The 14,515-nt window shown below is 32.0% G+C and overlaps 1 protein-coding gene across 1 annotated transcript in view; it reads left to right on the forward strand.

Moving 5' to 3' along the window:
• The window catches only part of LOC107072432 (uncharacterized), an 88,080-nt gene that overhangs the window by 2,800 nt on the left and 70,765 nt on the right, over positions 1–14,515 (forward strand). The window contains exon 2 of the mRNA XM_015332358.2: positions 2,492–5,387. Coding sequence (XP_015187844.1) covers positions 2,580–5,387 — 2,808 coding nt within the window. The 5' untranslated portion in view covers positions 2,492–2,579. The remainder of the gene's footprint in view (positions 1–2,491; positions 5,388–14,515) is intronic.

Below are 14,515 nucleotides of genomic sequence, written 5' to 3' on the forward strand. Positions count from 1 at the left end.
TTGGACGGGGGGAATAATTTTATATATTTCCCTTTCTCTCTCTGAGTTCACAATTTATGATAAAGTTTTGAAAAACGTTCGAGTAAAGGATATTTACATATATTTTAATACTGTGCTTATTGCAATATATAAAATATATAATATTTGGATATGTGAAATCAAATTTACATAAGTCGATTGTATAATATTTAATGATATTATAAAAAAAACTTTCATTTGTAATTTATTCTAATATATGTAAATAGTGGATATAATTTTTATGCCATTTGCATTTGTTTAATTGTAATTTTTGAAATATCGCTACAATTTATGATTTATTTGATACCTTGAATAAATTTAAAGAATAACTAAACAACTGAAAATGTTGAAAAATTCATTGTGTTCATTTTATCGGAGAATTCTTTGCGTGGGTCCAACGAAGAAAAGACAAGAACGAAAGGAACAGCCTTGCGTGTGGCCCTTTAAGAGAATACCGCTTTCGAAAAGCAACGAAGGATTGTTTTTTTCTCTTTCTCTTGTTCTTTTTGCCTATTTTTCTGCTCTCCCTCTGTTTCTTTTCTTTTTTCTTGCAAAATAAAGCACATGGATATAGAAGGCATTGCTGCTCGCTTGAGAAATCGTGCCACCTCGAAGAGAAGACCCGACCTCCTTCTTCTTTACTCTTTATTACTTTTTCTTCACCAGCATCCTTTCAACTCGTTATCATATTCCTTTCTTCTTTTCTTACCAAACTCATATATTTTTACTTTATATTTTTATCGAATTTTAACATATTCCCAAGTTTTCTTCATATTTTTTGTTTAATTATATATTTGTTTATGATCATAATTACTATAGCATATAATGCTTATCTTCCTTTAGAAAAGTATAGAGAAGGTAAAAAAGAAAAAGTTATAATTCGTAGGTTGTTTATAACTCTCGAGAGCGATAAGACACACACATACATTTGAAGATAATTAGAAGGTTTCCGGAAAGGTGATTAATGATCAAGGGTAGGACGGATAGAACCGTGAGCAGGAATAGTCATATCGATCTAAGTGAAGGTTTCGTATGCGTTTGGACAGGATCATAGAGAGGTAGGAGTAGCAACTTTATCTATCTCACGAAATGTAGCTAAGCGAGAGAGTAGCACCGATCCGTTAGCGAGATTAATGAGTAGTGTTATCGAACGATACGTCTTTCTCTCTGTCAACTTTTTTCATTGCTTTTCTTTTCCTATTTTTCTTTTTTATCATAGTTACAATCTTCCAATTGGAAGAATACTATCAAATCTTTTATAAAATGACGACGATACATCTTTATTAATAATTATAAATGATGTTATTTAATTATTCTCGATATGTGCTAGTAATTAAGACTTAGATTGAAATTCAACTTCGTTGGTGTCGTTCGATTTTTCAATTCCTTTATTATTATTATTATTATTATTATTATTCTTTGCTATTATAAACCTTTTTCATCGTATCCAGTATCAAAGAATATGTGGAAAGAAAAGCAACGGATAATGGATCAAACAGACGATGTAGAGGGCCTGCTTGAATGACACCGTTATTAGAACCTAATCCGCTGAGAGAGCAGCAGCACTACTGATGTGAGTGAGCTTTGAAACTTCGTTGCTAGAACTTCCCGGATGTTACATGAAAATTGAGACTATATGAAAATGATACTATTATATTTTTCAAGATGATATACTATGACAATATATGTAATATTATAACTTTTGCATTATATGATTTGCTTAAAGATACGTTTATATACAATTCATTTGAGAAATATTTTTTTATAAAATAATAGTTTCTATTCGGAATTGATTATTAATTGCTTCCAAAATGATTTAAAATAATCATAAGGAAGAAATGAAAGCACATATTTAACGATAACATATTTAACATAGACATCTGCTTCTGGTTTTGATCGACTTGAAGATAAAACCGGAGATTAAGATCTACTTTTAAAACGGTGTCTTTGAGTAGAACCCATGTTAGCCACTTAATCTATCACTTAAAAACTTCTTCTAGCGTATCTTGACGAGACCGCGTCGAAATGGATTGAAATTATCGAAGAAGCTTAAAGGTAGGATCTTTGAGAAAATGTTGGAATAAAAAGTGTAGTTCGTTATAGTTAAGATTTAGAAGCTCATCAATAAATTTTATTTCCATTCGACTTTCTTGTTCATACTTACCGACTTCTTATATATCTGACAGTTAAATATTATAAATCATTGTTTTGTTAATTAAAAAAATTTAATAAAATAAATCATTGATTCGTTCTCAAACGTTAGGAACTTTTCACGAAGAAAACATCGCAACAACAATTAATTAAACTAAGCAAATTAATTATTTTGAGATCCGAACATTCCGAGATTGTATTATCTCGCGGATTATCTGTCTTACAAAATCATTTAAAAGGGCAAATAATGTTAAATGGTTGCCGTCTTAGGTACGGAATATCATTAATTACATTAATCTAATCCCCTTCATTTTTATTTCAGAACTTGAAGAATACTCCATAAATATTTCGTGAAAATGTAATGAAACAAGAAGGAAATATAACATTAGGATCATAAGATCCCTTATAAAATGAGCAATGAAACGTTTGCAAAAACCTTGATCGGCGACATACCATACGCCGACGAAGATGGGTATTCGATTGATCAAATACCACATTCGAGATTGGTATCGAAAATTTCAACGACGAACGAGAAAGGAAATCTTCGAATCACACAAATATCACGTACCGCAAGAACAATCTTTCTCGACAAGAAGGAAAACACCAAAAACGATAATAATAGAACGTCGAGTCCGAAATATATTTATTCGGAAAAAAATGCGAACGAACATCGATCGATCAGTAAAAAGATCGACAAGTTTCAAAATCCTAATAAAACTCGGTCAAAACATACACAGCAACAACAACAACAACAACAACAACAACAACAACAAAAACAACAACAAAAACAACAGCAAATACAACAACAAAGTAGTTACTCAAGCAGCGAGGAAAGTATAATAAGAAACAAATCAAAAAGTACAAGTTCAGCGGATACTCAGTCAGTAAATAATATATTAGATGAATACGAAGACGAAAGGATTATTGAATTTAGCGATGTAGGTAGTACTACCTGTACGATAAATAAATCTGTAAAAATAGAACATCCGAAAAAAAAACAAATCCAACAACCTCAACAATATCATTACAATCATCAAGAAACAAAACGAACAATTTGTAACAATTCGTTTGTACATCATAAAGAAAAATGTGAATCAATCTCAAAAGTTAATCAACAGACACAAGTTAGACAGAGATCACGCGAGAGAGGAAAAGATTTAACGAGATATTCTTCTTTGGCATTGACATCATCGCGACGAGCATCGCCATTGATTGTCGACAATATCGATCGAATCGCAACATCGGTGCCATCCTCAAAGGCGAATGATGATTTACCAAGAAAAGGCGAGGTTCAGAGACGCGTCGACGAATGGTTGAGTCAAGCACAATTACAAAGTTCCGTCGGCCCGCTACGTGAGAAGCCATTAACCAGATCAAACAGCAGTGCTGAACGACGAAGTAGTCAAAGAAGATGTCAACGAAGTAGTCAAGATCCAAGGTCGAGGTCAATCGACGAGTCCACCGAACGAGCTAACGGTGGAGCTTCTTCAAGTTACGATGACCTTACACGAACCAACCCAGATCCAACAACCTCTTCTTCTTCATCCTCCAATTTTGTATTCAATAAAGAAACTTATAAGGATTATTTGCTGATTAAAAATAAAACTAGACAACAGGATTATGGATTTATAGCTTCTAACGGTGTTAATAGAAGAGATATCAGTCCAAATACTTCATCAAAAATACCACAACGTGGGACGAGTTTTAAACGAAACGACTCAAAAAATAAGAAATTATCTAATTCTAATTACAACGATGGATTATTATCGACAAATACGTCAGCTGTTTTATCTAGAAAATCATCTTTTACAAAATCTCATCAAAATAATTACCTTGAATCTTCTAATATTACCGCATCTACCGAAGTATCTTTGATTGGCAAAAGAAAAGACAATGAAGATAATTCGAAGGGTCGGATAATTCAAGATGAAGGAAGAATAAATGAGGACCAGCGGATCGCACAAATAAATAAGGACGGTGAAAGTAGTAGGGTTTGTTCGCTTACCGAGAGATTGGATAAATCTTCGGAAGACGCGGTCCTGTGTAAATCGAGTCTCGAGATCGTTAAAAAGTATAGTATAGAAAATCCAGAAGCTAAGGGTAGTCTTGTTAGCGTACAAGTACGCGTACCGTCTCAGGGTCATATCGATTGGAGAAAAATAAATCAAAATAAAGTAGCAGCACCGATTTGTTCTAGAAAAGAGAGCATCAGTGGTTCTCGCGTTAAAAATCAATGTTCGATGGCCTTGAACGAAGAGTCTGGCTCGACGAGATCAACTACATTCAAGCCTAACGAAACACGAAATTATGCGAAATCTGCGAAGCTTGTAACAAAGGATAATAATGCAGCGACTAATACAATGAAATATATTTCCACTTGTTCGTCGTCGTCGTCTAATCATGTAGAAAAGATTTATGAACGTAGCTTAGAACCGCAAGTGATTTATGCCGACGATCTTCGTTCGATTCTAAGACCATCTTTACGTATCTCTGCGTATGGCGAACGCGAGGAAGACAATCTGAAGAAAGGACAAAAGGAAGACAAAGACGAAAAAGAAAAGGAAAAAGAAAAAGAAAAAGAAAAGGAGGAAGATATTTATGGCAGGATTGGAGAAATGAGACAGGAGACTCTCGAGACTATTATGGAAGATGATAGAAAAATTGAAATTGTTTGTGGGAAGGGATCAGTGACCTTGGACGATTGGAAAATTATAGATGAAATGAATTCGATCGATACCGATGAGAAATCAATAGATATTAAAAATAACATAATAGAGATTGATGAAGGTGGTTCTGATCTAGAGGATAGATTAGACAATCATGATAAATTGTTCTCTTTTGAGAATAATGGTGATGAATTTGCAATGAGAAAGTTCAAGGTCGAGGAAGATACTCGACAAGTTAGGGCAATGATCGAGGACGATCGATCGATCCTTTCGAAGGAAAATAAGGAGGACAGATCGAGTGGTATGGTGGTTAAGGAGAGTCTTCTGAAGAATTTACAATTTGATGCTGGTTTACCGGCGAAAGTCGAACGTCGAAGCGAGTCGAAGTGTGGCGATCAGCAAGCGAACAGGTCCAAGCTGTTCGACGATCGAGTACAACTTGTTCAGAGGGACAAGAGAAAGGGGGAAGAAGAGAACAAGAGTCAAGAAGAAATGGAACACTTCAGGCTGATGGATTTGCTCAGAAATGGCGACTACGAAGCAATCAAATTGGTGAGTCACACGATTGCAACAATCTTTCCAACTTTACATATGTAATAATAAACCAATGATATAATCATTATTTAATAATAAATGTTATATATGTCGAGGAGATATAGTTTAATTGAATTTATTTTCAAATATATCATAACGCACGTGAATAATGATAACTGTAACATAAACATGAAATTACAATAGTTTTAATCGTTGAATCGTTGAATCGTTACTTGCACGATATTTATCTATATTTCTCTTTCTTTTTCCATTTTCTCGTGTACCCTAAAAGCCAATTTAATTCGCTTGGTCGATAACTTCATCGAAAAGATACGCTTCCCGGAAAGCAATTATTATATTTCAAAATGAGTTCGAATATTGCAGCATTGCAGTACGTACTACGATTGTGTAACTAACAATGTAGTACTAACTGCACCTTCCGATAATTACGAATCAGAATTAATCGCGATACGTTTCATTTACCTCGTTATATCGATAATATAATCGATATCAAATCGGAAAACCATAAGAGAAAATATTTTCCTTTCTTTCTGTTCTCTTCATTTTTTATACATTTATCTCATTCAATTTTTCTTTTATACTCTATATTTTTATTCTTTTTCATTCTACTCTCTTTATATATTACTTTTGACTCTTTTTATTTTCTTCTTTCCACATATTTCTATTGTTTTTCTCTTTTTATCTTATCTCTGCTATATAATTCTATCTCTTTCCATGTTTTTCATTTGTTAATTACAAAATATTTTCGTTTCTCTTCTATTTTAAAAAAGTAATAAACTTTGAAACAACGGTCTTACAGAATAGAAAATATTATTTTATTTTTTTTCTATTTTCCTATCTTCCTATCTGTTAATATCTATATTTAAACAAAAATGTAGAAACTGGTTATAACGCGTATTTATTGTATATTTTCTTTAAATCATATACCATTCTATAGATTTATATATAAAATCTTCTTTGCTTGAATATCTTTCTTGTTTTTCTTTAAATATTATTTATTTTTGCTTCTCTCTTTATTTTCTTATGTTTGTGTTAATCTTTATCTTGAACCGGAATTTATTTTTATTTGTTAATCATGTTAATTATAAAAAAATAACCATCTAATTATCTCTTTTATCTCTCTCTCTCTCTCTCCCTCTCTCCCTCTCTCACCCTCTCTTTCCCTCCCTTTATCTCTTTTCCTTCTTTTCAAATTTACAAATCGTGTTGTCAGCGGTTTCTGTTTTTCCGGTTTATATAGGATGCATTAATCGAACGAAAGAGGAAGCAATTTTGAAAGCATAAATTGTATCGCGGTCGGCCAAAACACGGATGATCGAATTTTGGTGAACGATAAATGCCTATGTATCGTCTATACATACATATATATAAACGTATATAAATATATACATGCATACATACATATATATATATATATATATATATATATATATATATATATATATATATATATATAAATATATATATGTGTTCTATAGTTCAAGCTGCTCCAAATGAAATTCAATATTTTAATGCACCGTACTTTTGCAACGAAAAGTACCAAGCTCAAAGGATATTTACCGATATCGTGAGTTTATGAATATTCAATGGCGTACTTAACAATAAGTCCTTTGAGAAAATCATGGAGTGGTGCTGGGTAAACCTTTAGCAAATAACATTTGAAATTTTCTTCATGGAAATATGTATGATGTAATATACTTATTGACAAAAACTATTGAATTTTGTTGAAAATGATTTTTTTGTATGAATTAGTTGTTTTAATTTGAATTACCATGATCATCGTATATTTTTGTTCTATTTTAACAAAAGTATTCAAATAAATAACTATATTGTTAGTTATATTTATAAAATTATTTCTCTCTCACAATATATCGAATTAGTGAAACGAATGGTGGTTTCGAAACAAAACCACCGTTCAAAAGATTTCCCTTAGAATAGAGCATTCTCGGTGGGCGTTAATGGGACAGATTAATAAGAGGTTTTTCACGAGGTGAGCATGCTCCCATCTCGACTGGACCGGCACTATACCGTTATTTCTCGCTCAATTAAGAGCTCAATTAAGTCCGAGGGTCCTGTCGACCGCAGTTGTTCGATAAAACGTTTTCAGAGAGACAAAGGGAGACCAAGAGAAATAGAGAGAGTGAGAAATAAAAAATAAGGAAGATATTTTTCATACCTTCGAAATGTGTTCACATATTTTACAAAATATTTTTCTTTATTTTTTTGTGTTTGCCTATAGTCGTCTTTATCACATAAATATAAAATTCTATATAGAATATTATAATAATATTCTAAATCTCTTCTACATATTTATGCATAAAATGTTTTGAATATACATATCTATTCATAAAATATTCGAAATATTCATAAATATAGATATAGATATAATAGATATATAGATATCTACTCAACAATACAAAAGAGATGACACCGTCAGTCAGCCACTCCTGTGATAGCTCGAGTGTTCTCCTGCCATATAAAAAATATTCTTGTGTATGGATGTATATATCAGGAAGAGAGAGAGAGAGAGAGAGAGAGAGAGAGAGAGAGAGAGTGAGAGAGTGAGAAGGTTCCTGTCGGATATGCCTTTTCAATAGGACACAGACAGCACGTTCGAGCGATCCATCGAACGACCCGTCGAACTACCCATCGAACTTTGCCACGAACGATGAAAGAATCGAAAGGGTGGCCTGCCACGTCTATTCTTCTTTCCTCTCTCTTTCCTCTCTCTCTCTCTCTCTCTCTCTCTCTCTCTCTCTCTCTCTCTCTTTCCTCCCTCTTTCCCGTTATACACGGATCACAGAACATCATGCAAAATCCTGATTCTACCAGTGAATTTTTCTTCTACGAAATTTTTTTCTTTTTTTTTTTCTTTTTTCTTTGAAACGATCTGACCATGAGAGAAAGTTCATTTTCTATTTTTAGCCTTGTAATGGAAAAGCATAAAATATGTCTGCGATGGAAAGTATCTTGGTGTATTGTCTGCATATAAATACTTTTTTAAAAGAATTGTATTTTAAATCATTCTGATTTGAGATATAGATAATTAAAATTATTAAAGATCTTTTTCTACTATATTTTCTATTCTTTTTTCTTTTCTAGCCTTATCAATTATTTGTTACGAATGATGGGACCAAAATTTTCTCGTTCTCTTTCTCTTTGTAAAATATTTAAAAGATACATTAACGTACTCTTTGAAGAATACAAGAATTTCATTTCTTAAAATTGTAAAAGAAATAAATGGTGAGATATGAATTTATATTAAAAACATGAAAATGTAAAAAATGCTCTACTTTAAAATACGAATTAGCTGAGATAAGATAAGAGTAATTAAATAAATTATGGCATTTAGTTAAAAACAAAAGGAAAAGAATTTTATTAACTGCGAATAGATACTATCTGTAAATTATACTCAATATTCTCGAAAATATTACATTATTTTCAGTTTAATATTCTTATTCAGATATTCACTCCAAAATATAGACTGATCCTTATTTCATATTGGAATATATCATTTACAATGCAATAATATGCGTGCTGGTAATTAAGATAATGGATTAAATAAAAAAAACATCGTTAAAATAGAGTTTATGATTAAATTTATAAATATGAAACAATAAAAACAAAAGGGAGAAAAGTTGATATAAATGTGAATAAAACAAATCTCGTTAGGTATTTTAATATTTATTTTTTTTTATTACTTTAATAAATCAATAACAATATATAATACATAATAGATATGAACGAATAACAAAAAAGTATGAAAATTGTTAAAACTTTTTAACGATGTCTTTTTCTATACGAATAAAAAATAGAGTGAGAGAAAAAAAAAGAATTGTCAAGAGAGAAAGAAGAAGAAAAAGAGAAAAAGAGAGGGAAATAAAGTGGTATGGGATGTTCGGAACAAAATTAACGTCTGATCCTCGTTAGAAGTAAACTCGTGCATAGGCCGGATTTTCTCTCGATCAAGAATTCGTGGATAAAACGGAGCGAGAGCGAGAACGAGAGCAAGAGAGAGAGAGAGAGAGAGAGAAAGAGAGAAAAGACAGGAAGAAGGACGCATAGAAGGCAAAATGCTTCTGTTTCCCGTCTCTCGTTGAATGGAACTCGTTCGGCGAGGTACCGATTCTGGAGAAAGACCTTATTATGTACCCTCGGGGAGTCCTGCTATCGCGTCGACGTTCAAACGACTGAGATAGCTATATGAACTTGAAACGAACGGAAACGAGATATACAGATGGGACAGAGAGAGAGAGAGAGAGAGAGAGAGAAACAGACGTAAAAACAGAGATGAGAGATAGGGATAGAAAGAGATAGACTGACACACGGATACAAAAACTGGGATGAGAGAAAAAGATAGAAAGAGATTGACTGAGAGAAAAATAGAAAAGAAATAAGTAAGAATGAGAGGATGACGATAAACACAGATAAATAGGGAGAAAGCTAGATTTACCGAAGGAGAGAGAGAGAGAGAGAGAGAGAAATAGACAAAAATAGAGATAATAGAGATAAACAAAGAAACAGAGAAAAATGCATAGATCAAAAAGAGATAGAAATAGGCAGACGGGCCGAGAAGTAAAGAAGCTAGTGAGAGAGAGAGAGAGAGAGAGAGAGACAAAGACAAAGAAGTCGCGATAAAGGGAGAAAGAAAAACACATTGAAAAGGAGAAAGAGAGGGAAAAAACCGGCTAAGCTGCATTCTGCTTCGTAACGTCTCATCTACAACTCGCTTCCTCTCTTCTTTCTTCCGACATATTATTATTATTATTATCTTTTTTTTCCCAAATTTTTATTTCCTTTTTGTGTTCGTATCTTGATAATTCAAAGCGAAATCGTTTCCGCGGCATAATCATCTCATTAAATATTTACGTTCATTACTTATCGTTGATTTATTCAGAACTTCTCGTCTTTAATTAAATTGCTTCTTCTTTATTTTTTATATATATTTCATATGTTCCTTATTCTTTTACAATTATCCGCTTTCATAAAAGATTTTTTAGAACGTGCTAAAACAGTTACACATATTCTTCCGAATAATACCAATTATGGTACACTTAATGTAGGATTCTCCTAACCATATTTCTACACACTTTATATATATTGGGTTGTTCGAAAAGATCGTGCTAATTTTCGGTAGCATGAAAAGCTCTTTTGTTAAAAAAACCTGAGAAGTTCCGGAAGGACGAAATTTTGACGTTACCCTTAAAGATGGAGAAAGGTTGTGGAACAGAATGGAACTTATATATAATTTAATAAATTAAATTTAATAATAAAATAAAAAAATAATTTAATAATAAATAAAAATAATAATTAAAATAATAATAATAAATAATAATAATAATAATAATAATAATAATAATAATAATAATAATAATAATAATAATTAATAATAATAATAATAATTTAATAAATTAATTATTTAATTTAAATAATTTTTAATTTTTAATTTAATAATTAAATTTAATGCGTGTCATTTCAATCTTCCGTCCAAATCGACACAAACTTTCCGAACAACCAAATATAATTTTTTTATCTAATTATGTTTTCTTTCTCTTTTTTTTATCATTGTCAAAATATACTTAAAATTTAAAAACAGATGATATAGAGAGTCATATTATTTTTTAATCGGCATCTTTTTGATGTCAGACTCGTAATATTATTTTTGTACAAGCCGTATACATTTTTCTATTTCTCTAGATGTTTTTATTTTCGGAAAAAGCAAGCTCGACTTTACCATTGAAGTCATAGTATATACGTTATGTAGTACCGTAACCCTGGCTTTAACTCTTACATTAGAGTAACGTTTCATATGGTTCACAGACACGCGCGAGCGCACATATACACGCGAAGACATACATCTTCTCTTTCCTTTCGCGTTTTTTATTTACCAAGCTATGGATCGACGTCCGTGAGAAAAAGGAAGGCTCATCTTTGAGAGAAAGAGGATTTTCTTCTAGCAAGACAACCGATTTAACTTTCTATGATAGCTCTTTAATGTAGAGGAAATACTCGAGTATGTACATACTTGTATTTGTGCGTACGCTGAGAGTTATTCACCTATCTGATGATCTTGAACTACTAGAAAAATTTCTATTCGCTAGAAACGGATTATGATTAATGATGCTGAAAGATATATAATATATCTTTGCAGAAGAATAGAATTGCTTCGAATTTTTTCATTATTTCCTATTGAACGATAATAATGATTATTCAGTTATAATAAGGATCATTTGATGAACAAAAATTCCATATTTTAATATTTAAATAATACATTTCCATTTTACTATTCAACTTCATTTCTAACATTTATATTAAACTTGAATAATATTGAATACGATCACATAAATCATAGCAGAAGCAAGACCATAATAATAAATTCGTGTCTTTAAAAAAAAGATGAGAGAAAATCTATAAAAACATTGAAAATTCTATTAAAAAAAAATGAGAAAAGATGTTTCTAATAATCGAATTATGAAAAAATCGAAAGAAAATCATGCACAACAATTCTTTACATTTCCTCTTTACTTGAAACTACCAAAAACATTTTCTAATCTTCTTCTTCTTCTTTCTTTCATTCTTTCTTTTCCCATACAATACCCACTCTTTATTTCACAGGTGAATCGTCGAATAAATCGTAGAAAATAAGATATCGAAGTGGTTTCCTTTATCCGAAAGCACATACGTGAACTTTCAGCGAATAAGAGAACAAGAAAGGGAGAAGAAAAGTAGGAGAAAAAGATACTATAAAGTAACTTATCCTTGCATATATAATATAATAGATAAGCTAGAAAAAGATAGAAGACAAATTCGCATATACGTAGACGCACATATACATATACGTATAAATTCAGAAAACCGTACATACGTTGATCGAGATTCCTTCGAGAAATGTCGTGAAGGGAGAAATGATTAAGATAAGAAGAGAGCGATGTAAAACGAGGAAGACAAGGGAAGCGAAGAAAAGGGGGGAGGGGATGAATAAAAAGTATCGAAGGAAGATCTCATGGAATGTCGACCTCGATAAACTTTCTCTCTCTAGCACTTACAAACCACAAACCTGTGGTTTCCCAGTTCCTTTGTATTGTATCTTCAAACCAGATAGGAAGAGAAGTAAGAGTGAAAAAAAAGGGAAAGAAAGAAAGAGAGAGAGAGAGAGAGAGAGAGAGATAGAGAAAGTTCGTGCAAAGGGTATCCGTCAAAAGCAGTTGAACCTATAACAGCTTCTTTGCATCGTTCGTAAGAAGAAGAAAGAACGAAGGCCATTTTACTTTTGACAACTGCTACGAGATCGTTCAACTGGCACAATGCCATGAAAGCGGTTACTACCCAGTCCAAAAGTCCTACGAAACTTTATTGTCTATCCCATCTCTTATTTAAAGACAAAAATACTCAAATAATAGTTTTATTTTATTAGAAAGTATATTATAAACGAAAAAAAAGTAGTAATATTAAAAAAAGGCTTTCTATTTTTTGTAATAATTACTATGAATGACTGTTATTTAATCAATCGGATTAAATCGAGCAACGCGAGAAGAAATTCGTTTCGTGAGGATAAAAAAAAGAAAGAGGATCGTTAGCGTTTGTCACTGTCATCCTAACATAGTACATATTCTCTCAAATCTGCTCGTATAAGAGGAGGAGGAGGAGGAGGAGGAGGAGGAGGAGGAGGAGGAGGAGGAGGAGGAGGAGGAGGAGCAGAAGGAGGTGGTGGAAGAGGAGGCGGTTTTGTCATCTCATGCGAAGCTACGCTCGCATAACTTTCTATATGCGTTTGAGACACCGATATCGATGACTCTCTTTCGACGTTCGATATATCTCGATCACATACATGTATGTACATAAATACGAGAAAAATAAATCGGATACATTCGATCCTGAGATATCTTCCTATATTTCCTTCGCTCTCTTTTTCTTCCTCTTTCTTTCCTTATAGTCTTTTCTTCTTTTTACTGCTTTTACCGCTTTTACTTATTTGTGGCAAGCGTAACTTTTTTAAAAATGTACAATTTTTTTTGTTATAATGTACATTGTTATAACAAAAGTTTCCTCTTTTTTTTCAATTTGTAATTTTATGTTAATTTGTTAGTATATACGATAAATATTTTTTCAATCGATATTACACACATATTTCCACATGGCCAAGGGATGATAAGCGTTGAATAGCCGGTGTCTTTCCTTTCCCCACGGAAAATGAAATTTTCTGCGATGAAAGTTTTCAGACTACGAAAGACACGAAAAGAGACAGAAAAAGAGGGATAGGAAAAGATAAAAGGAAGAATAAGAGAGATGGAAGTAATAAAAGAGGGTCTGTGAAAAGATACGATATTTCTCCAAGGAGTAGACTATTCCAAATATGTTTAGCCGAGATGGCCTTATCGATCCTATAAATCGATCATTTCTAACTGAATCATAAAGTATTTTCGTCTATTTCACGAGTCATTTATCTTTTTTATTAGCATGAAAACTTATTATCTATTGAAATTAACTTACGTATTAATATGTGCCCATTATTATGGAAGTGACCCAATTGTAAGTCATATGACTCTTGTTTCGAGTTATTTAAAGGATTACATTTGAACATTAAATGCATGGAGACTAGACAAGGAGCACGATCTCAAACGTATTAATTGCCAAAATCTGTCCACCCAAATCGTATATTGAAGTTTTCTTGTTTCACCACTAGTGTCGCAAATATTCCTTTTGTACTAGGGATCCTATAGGAGGGATGCGCCATGTACATTGTTGGGGGACCGGAACTCGATTTTGCGCGCGAATGATTTAAACATTGAAATAATTATGAAATAATGAATTGCATCAAATACAGAAAAAAAATGAACTATATTTAATGATAATTAAAAATTTATATTAAAATAGAATAGGTTACACGAAAAAATTATTATAAATTCAAGCGGTCCCCCAAAATTTTCAGCCAATGGCACATGAGCTGAATATGAATGGCGCATCCCTCCTACAGGATCCCTATTTTGTACTATTTTGAATATAGTAACATAACGATGCGTGAAGTGAGCAAATAGTTCCTAACCCTAATACTTGTATATAAACAAAAAATAATAACGAAAATAAAATATTAATAATAAGATTAATAAAAAATTATAAATATAAAA

This window comes from Polistes dominula, unplaced genomic scaffold (genome assembly GCF_049000335.1).
Source record: "Polistes dominula isolate Pdom_NZ unplaced genomic scaffold, Pdom_raw_medaka contig_246, whole genome shotgun sequence".
NCBI lineage: Eukaryota > Metazoa > Arthropoda > Insecta > Hymenoptera > Vespidae > Polistes > Polistes dominula.